At 39.4% G+C, this 8,802-nt stretch overlaps 1 protein-coding gene across 1 annotated transcript in view; it reads right to left on the reverse strand.

Annotated features, from left to right (window-relative positions):
• LOC121585885 (NADP-dependent malic enzyme, mitochondrial) overlaps positions 1 to 4,051 on the reverse strand; it is a 40,559-nt gene extending 36,508 nt beyond the window's left edge. Inside the window, exon 1 of the mRNA XM_045226018.1 lies at positions 3,812 to 4,051. Within this exon, the coding sequence (XP_045081953.1) occupies positions 3,812 to 3,940 (129 nt within the window). The 5' untranslated portion in view covers positions 3,941 to 4,051. The remainder of the gene's footprint in view (positions 1 to 3,811) is intronic.
• Between the last annotated feature and the right edge of the window lie 4,751 nt (positions 4,052 to 8,802).

Raw genomic sequence — 8,802 nt, forward strand, 5'->3', positions numbered from 1 at the left:
CCCCGCTGCATAAAAAGCCTTTTTCGCCTCAGATCAGAAAACGCTAGCCTTACCTGTGCACTTGTGTGTTTAAGTGTGTGTGCCTACGTCTGTTTCGACCTGACTTATGAGGGTATCAGGTAGATCACACCAAATCAAAGCTGAGGCATTCAAGAAGGCAATCTCAGTGTCTTTGCACTCAGTGCTTATGCTTCATTGACTGCTGGCTGTCAAAAATAATTGTGGTTTAGCCCTACTTATAGAAAAATAAACATTCTTTAAAAGCAAGTAGCCTAAGCCTATTCATATAGCCTATCTCTTGTAAAAGACAATCTTGGTGATTATCAATTGGCAAAGAGAGAACCCCATTGTAGCCTTCTTTGACTGATGCAAATAGACCTGCCAATGTTTTACTCACACTGACTATTAAGCCTATACTTTGGTCCTGGCAGTCTTTTGGTGTATTAGGCCTAACTTAAAGTTTTCCAGACGAAGCACGTTTACTACAGAAGGAGAGTTAAATAAATAGGTTGCTGCACTCGGTCTCCAATGACTCCCAAATGAAAGCAGTTTGAAAGCAGTTTATCTCAATCTCATTAAACCCCCAGTCTTCTCCAAAACAAAGCAATAACACGTGCTCTAGCTAGCTCATTACGACGGGAGACATAGAAGTAACATGAAAAACCTCACCATAAAACATGAGACTGTGGGTCTCGTAACGTTCACTCTTCACACTCCGACACAGAGCGAGATGAGCATAGTAACATAATGGATAGACTAACCAGGCTCTCTAGATCTATAGCTCATAGCCTAGTCCATGTGACCAAATCCAATATGGCCACCCAAATAAAATATTGTTGTGCTGACAAGTATCTTTGTGGTTTGCACCTAGTGAAGCATGCTTGAGAAGTTGTGCAACTCAAATAAAAATCTCATAGTCATTCCCTCTGGAATTTCAACATTCAATGCCATTCCAGAATCAAATTCACTGTGTTTGTCTGACCAATCAACTTGTCAAATTCATTGTCCAATCAAATTCAAGCTTGCACTGAAGGGCAAGTTTTCTTACCAAAGAGGCCCAATCACAAATGAAAGACAATTTGGGATACACTAAATACAAAATCAGTAGACCAATCAAGTTTCACCATACACTAACGGCCTAGTTGTCCAATCTGAGAGCCTCTAAGACCTCTACAGCTCTCTTGTACAGACGGTCCATTCAAACCGCTGGGGTGCAAACTGGGATGTGCGGCAGGTAGCCTAGCTGGTAAGAGCATTGGGCTAGTAACAAAGGTCGCTGGCTTGAATCCCTGAGCCGACTAGATGAAAGATCTGTCGATGTGCCCTTGAGCAAGGCACTTAACCCTAATTGCTCCTGTAAGTATCTCTGGATAAGAGTGTCTGCTAAATGACTAAAATGTAAATGTAATGTAAACAACCAGTTTACTAGATGTAAACAAACAGTTTAGACAGGGTTCAGAGCTGACATGACCAACTTCTGAGTCAAAACAGCAGAAGCAAGAACCTGACTCAAGTTCAGTCTATCAATGATTGGGGATTAGAATCAGATTCAAGGCAGATTCAGTGCTCCCAGTGACCAATATCACATAGGCTGCCCTTGACAAAACCCATTTCTTATTGGACTAACAATAAACTGAGGTATGGAACTGTACAACACAAAGCAAAACCATACTCCACTCTGCAGCCAGCCACATTCACTGTGTAAAAAAAGACGTCACTAAAAACCATCATGTGGTAGGGCATATGAATTTTAAAAATGGACCACATTTTCCATTATATTGCACACACACATACACGCACACACGCCTGTACGCACGCACACAAACACCTGTGCATGCACTCTGTGTGTGAGAGCTGGTCTTAGAGGAGTGGACTCATTAACCTTCCTGACAAACTGGGCTCTGTGTAGGCAGTGGGGCCTTTGGCCCCCCTCCAGGAGACAGAATGTTTGAACTGCACTGACTAACTGACTTATCAGCAGCTAGGTAGGGACAAGGACCCTGACAGCCATTTCAACAGTAGTAAATGCCACTCTTTATCAGATAAGGGAGAGCTTTTACCCAAAGACCTCCACTGCTTCAAGTCAATCAGAGAGAAAATTTGAGACCAAAGGTCTTCCATTTTTTCTTACCTAATTCCTAAAATGTAATTTATTGAAATTAAATAGCACTCTAATATTTAAATGTATTGTGTTAGCCTAAATACAAGATAAGTATCCTAATTAGCAGTTGAAAGGCAAGTACTCAACTAAAGCCTACAAGTCCTTGTTCTTCTCTTTTACAGCATCAAAGGAAAAATACTGTCTGACACAAGCCCCAATCAGCCTGGTCTCATAGACTAGACGTAACATAGTAAATGTATATTCGAGACACTCAATTTAGTATGATACTGTATGTCACGTTTGGTATGGTTACATAAGACAGATGGTTACTTAAGGCGAAAAATGAAAGTAGGGTGGTTGGTCGGCCGTATGACGCCAATATCTAGCAACCCAAAGGTTGTGAGTCCGAAACCCATCACGGACAGCTTTAGCATTTTAGCTAACTAGCAACTGTCCAACTACCTGTTAGCTACTTTACAACTACTTAGCATGTTAGCTAACCCTTCCCCTAACCTTAACCCTTTAACCTAACTCAAACTTAACCCTAACTCCCTAGCCTAGATAACGTTAGCCAGCTAGCTAGAATTTGCAACATATTATACATTTTGCACATTCGTAATATATAGTATGTGTTGCAAATTTGAAATATATAATACGAATTGTAATTCGTAACATATCATAGGAAATGGGTGATGGACATCCACAAATTAATACATACCATAATAAATGGGGTGTCTCGGATTTACGTACAGAATAATATGAAATGCTCTGAGACCAGGTTGCCAAAATCGGTCCCAATTTATGGACAACGGCTATACAACAATATGGTAGCGTTCAACAGGCAATTCGTTTTTCTGACTGTAGTACACTACACGTCTAATTCAACAGTTTTGTATTTCTGTTGACAGATGACCCACAATTTGCACTCTCATTGCGATGACCTGATCAGAACCATTGACAGGGATATGAAGCTGTCACTCTCCCCCACGTTGACCAACAACATGTAGCCTCACTAGCCTGTGACCGCAAATCTGTAGGGAGGCGGGCCTCGTAAGACCAAGAAAACACTAGAAAGCTCCCTCGGTTACCAAACTCAAACACAATGACTATGCTTTGCAGCCTAGTAAAGCTACCTCCTGACATTTTGGCTAATTTCGTGAACCGTTGTGCCAGCCTCTCTGTGCTATTTTGAAAACGTATGGCAGCCTGTGCAAATGTACATTTTCAGTGACAAAAACTGGGAAGAGTTTCCGAAGTCTGACAAGCAAGTCGAGGGGGGGACCTATGCTTCATCCCACTCATGCAATTGCGAAGGTTAGCAGCTGACCGACTTTTGTTCTTCCACTCACCAAATGAAAATAATATATTGTTAGCTCGTTAATCTTAAATGCACAAGTCTCCATCATGCACAGAAGGCTGATAATGGGCTGGCTGTCATTTAATATTTGAAAAACTGAACTTGTGTAAAAGGTATTACGCGGGGAGGATGGGCTTTCGCGTCATTTCTTTTAGCTAGGGGCTACTGAAAAAAGACTGCAAAGGCGAGAGTGGAACAACTTCATGTAACCCGCTCCGAGGGGCGTTGGGCTCCTTTAAATCTAAATATAGCTTGCTCTAAAGCTGATACTCCTGAACATGTCGGCTAAAGCGAACACTTCGTTTAGAAAAGAAACGTACAAAGTAAACACAAAAAGCACTTGTTTTGGTTACCTTGTTCAGGTAGGGGTTACGTGTAACGTCATACCCCCTCTTCTTCGTGTAAACAAAGGTCTTACTTTGGTCTTCGGATTTATGCATCTCACTCTCGACCGATTCCCGTTTGACTAAACCGTGTGCCATGTTGCCTCCCTCTTTAAATAGCGTACAGTAACCCTGAACTCTGTCGTGAACCCAAGTCAACAAGTGGATGCGCCGGTGAACGCTCTCTTCCGCACACTGACAGCTCTGACAGTGACACAACGCAACGTCTGTCTACCTACCATGAGGAATGGAGTTAGACTAAAGTCATTAACAACAATACTATTTTATTGCTTGGATAAGATAATGCAACTATTTACTTGTATTGAATAAAGGTCAAATGCATGTGGTAATATTTTTATGCTGGTGAATTTATTTTCTATTCCATCCTGAAAAGAGCTAGGGGCTATGTTATTAATAATTTAATTTGAGTGAATATTGGCTTTTATCCCTTACATTAGGAGCACTTTTAAAAACGATGAGCCATGAAATCTTGAACAGCCATAAAGGTTTATGGCCAACCTTGAGCACGCACACACACACACCTGTATCGTTGTTAAGGAGTGAAGGCTAGGCTAGGCTGTGTGTGTGATAGTGTGTTGTTCAATAGGGGGTAAGAAACAGGGTTGGTCAGACCTTCAAATAATTTGCCAATACATTACTCCACGTGGGCAAGGATATTAGAAATGGTATCAAAACCTATTGGATGACAACTTAAGGACAGAATAATTTATAAATTGACTTTTCCCTACATAATATAGGTACAGCAGATCCCCTTATTGAATGATACACCTTTAAATGTGCCTTTAGAGGGCATGCAATTCAATGCTCATCTTTAAAACAAAAGCAATTTAGGTCAAAATAATTCATATTAACAAAGGAAATAGAGGGACTTACAGTACAGATAGATAGCAATCAAAACTACTATAGAGGCACAGAATACGTTAGAGGAAAAACTAAAAGAAATGGAGGAACTTATTCAAGAAAGATAAAGTGTACTATATTATACAAATAAAGTGAACTGCATGAAATATGGGGAAAAATGCACCAAATTATCTTTTAGTCTTCAACATAGAAATGCTACCAAAAATAATTTACTGAAACTTGTTACAAATGACAGTCACCAAACAATATTTGGAAAGAGGAAGCAAAGTACTTTAAGCATATGTTTTCGTTTCAGTCTCCTCCATCTCCACTAACTGAAGTTAATTGTAAGGATTTTTTTTTCTATTTATAATGTAAAATTAACAGCTGTACAGAAAGACTCATGTGAAGGCTAAATTACAGAGGAGGAACTTCTTAATGCAATTAAAGCCTTTAAGTCTGGGAAACTCCAGGGCTGGATTGCATACCAGTTGCAGTATATCAAACCTTTATTTGATGTACTCAGGGAACCATTATTAGAATGTTTTAACCACTCCTATAAAAATGGTAGATTATCAGATACTCAACAAGAAGGTCTAATTTCATTATAACTGAAACAGGACCCAAGTGGTAAATATAAAGATCCATTCCATTAAAAAAATTGGAGGCCCCTTACACTTCAGTGTTGTGATGCAAAAATTCTAGCAAAATGCATAGCACATAGAATAAAAAAAAAGGTGTTGTCAGATATTATTCATCCTAATCAGACAGTTTTTTTTTACATGGACGATACATTGGCGATAATATAAGACAAGTACTGGAAACAATAGAACACTATCAAAAATCTGGGAAAACAGGCCTGGAATTCATAGCTGACTTTGAAAAGGCTTTTGATAAAGTACGACTGGAATTTATATGTAAATGCCTGGAATATTTAGGAGAATCTCTTATACAATGGGTTAAAGTTATGTATAGTAACCCTAGGTGTAAAATAGTAAATAATGGCTACTTCTCAGAAAGTATTAAACTGTCAAAAGGAGTAAAACAAGGTTGTCCACTATCGGCATATTTATTTATTATGGAAATGTTAGCTATTCAAATCAGATCCAGCAATAATATCAAGGGGCTAGAAATCCAGGGATTAAAAAGAAAGGTGTCACTGTACACTGATGATTAATGTTTTCTTTTAAAAACACAATTTGCATAGAGGATCTAGAAATTTTTTCTAACTTCTCTGGATTACAACCAAATTATGATGTGTACTATATTACGAGTTGGATCACTAAAAAAAATAATTTTTACATAACCTTGTAGTTTACCAATAAAATGGTCTGACGGTATACTAATATACTAATTTATTTTAAAAACTATATTTTTTGATATATTTTTTTAAAACGGTTTAATCTTTGTAAATTATATCTTAAAAAGGATGGGTGGAGTTATGTCACACATACAGCTAACAAAAATATATGGAAATGTCTGATTTACTCAAAATTACAACCAACTAATTACAGCATTACTGCAAAAAATGGAAGAGGCAAGTGGAAGGGGGAGAAGGTAAGGAACTTATCTACCAGCCCTGCATTATAGACCAACATTGGTTAAAGAAAATTGTGATAAATAAAAAACTATACTAATTTCATTTAAAGACCAAAAAATGTACAGCTGTGCCATATAGATTGCAAAATGGTTGGGAAGAGATTTTCGATGTACCGATTCCATGGCACATGGTATATGAACTGATACACAAGACGACGCTGGATTCAAAACGTAGAGTTTTTCATTGAAATTATTATACAGAATTATAGAATGTTATATACAGCGGGGAGAACAAGTATTTGATACACTGCCGATTTTGCAGGTTTTCCTACTTACAAAGCATGTAGAGTTCTGTAATTTTTATCGTAGGTACACTTCAACTGTGAGAGACGGAATCTAAAACAAAAATCCAGAAAATGACATTGTATGATTTTTAAGTAATTAATTTGCATTTTATTGCATGACATAAGTATTTGATCACCTACCAACCAGTAAGAATTCCGGCTCTCACAGACCTGTTAGTTTTTCTTTAAGAAGCCCTCCTGTTCTCCACTCATTACCTGTATTAACTGCACCTGTTTGAACTCATTACCTGTATAAAAGACACCTGTCCACACACTCAATCAAACAGACTCCAACCTCTCCACAATGGCCAAGACCAGAGAGCTGTGTAAGGACATCAGGGATACAATTGTAGACCTGCACAAGGCTGGGATGGGCTACAGGACAATAGGCAAGCAGCTTGGTGAGAAGGCAACAACTGTTGACGCAATTATTAGAAAATGGAAGAAGTTCAAGATGACGGTCAATCACCCTCGGTCTGGGGCTCCATGCAAGATCTCACCTCGTGGGGCATCAATGATCATGAGGAAGGTGAGGGATCAGCCCAGAACTACATGGCAGGACCTGGTCAATGACCTGAAGAGAGCTGGGACCACCGTCTCAAAGAAAACCATTAGTAACACACTACGCCGTCATGGATTAAAATCCTGCAGCGCACGCAAGGTCCCCCTGCTCAAGCCAGCGCATGTCCAGGCCCGTCTGAAGTTTGCCAATGACCATCTGGATGATCCAGAGGAGGAATGGGAGAAGGTCATGTGGTCTGATGAGACAAAAATATGGCTTTTTGGTCTAAACTCCACTCGCTGTGTTTGGAGGAAGAAGAAGGATGAGTACAACCCCAAGAACACCATCCCAACCGTGAAGCATGGAGGTGGAAACATCATTCTTTGGGGATGCTTTTCTGCAAAGGGGACAGGATGACTGCACCGTATTGAGGGGAGGATGGATGGGGCCATGTATCGCGAGATCTTGGCCAACAACCTCCTTCCCTCAGTAAGAGCATTGAAGATGGGTCGTGGCTGGGTCTTCCAGCATGACAACGACCTGAAACACACAGCCAGGGCAACTAAGGAGTGGCTCCGTAAGAAGCATCTCAAGGTCCTGGAGTGGCCTAGCCAGTCTCCAGACCTGAACCCAATAGAAAATCTTTGGAGGGAGTTGATAGTCCGTATTGCCCAGCGACAGCCCCGAAACCTGAAGGATCTGGAGAAGGTCTGTATCGAGGAGTGGGCCAAAATCCCTGCTGCAGTGTGTGCAAACCTGGTCAAGACCTACAGGAAACGTATGATCTCTGTAATTGCAAACAAAGGTTTCTGTACCAAATATTAAGTTCTGCTTTTCTGATGTATCAAATACTTATGTCATGCAATAAAATGCAAATTAATTACTTAAAAATCATACAATGTGATTTTCTGGATTTTTGTTTTAGATTCCATCTCTCACAGTTGAAGTGTACCTATGATAAAAATTACAGACCTCTACATGCGTTGTAAGTAGGAAAACCTGCAAAATCGGCAGTGTATCCAATACTTGTTCTCCCCACTGTATATGGGGGACACAACCATCCCAGCTCTGCAGATTTTGCTGTGAAAAGACAGAATCATTAGATAATTTGTTTTTGTACTGTCCATATATAGCTTGTTTTTGGTCCCAGGCTCATGAATGGCTGAATAATTGAAATAATTACCTGTAGCTCTGCAAATATCACTGCTGGGTGATTTAAAAGTGATAGTCAATCGATCAATAATATAATAATACTCTTAGCAAAAATGTTTATCTTAAATTTACAATCTGTAGAAATTATGAGAATAGAAAGGTTCTGAACTTTTGTGAAACATCATAGCACAGTTGAAAAATATATGGCAAATAGAAACTGGATGGTGTTCAGAGATAGATGGGAGAGGCTGAGGGTAGCTGAAGGATGGGACTAAAAACAAACAAAAGATAACTATTGTAAAATATACTGTGTCCGTAAAATGTATATAGTATGTACAGTGCTTTCGGAAAGTATTCAGACCCCTTGACTTTTTCCATGTTTTGTTACGTTAAAGCCTTATTCTAAAATGGATTCAATTGTTTTTTTTCTTCTCATCAATCAACACACAATACCCCATAATGACAAAGCAATAAAAAATGTATTACAAATAAAAACGGACATATGTCACGGATTCAGCCGAGGCTGCTCCTCCTCCTTGCTCGGGCAGGCTTCGGCATTCGTC

This window comes from Coregonus clupeaformis, chromosome 17, assembly GCF_020615455.1.
Source record: "Coregonus clupeaformis isolate EN_2021a chromosome 17, ASM2061545v1, whole genome shotgun sequence".
NCBI lineage: Eukaryota > Metazoa > Chordata > Actinopteri > Salmoniformes > Salmonidae > Coregonus > Coregonus clupeaformis.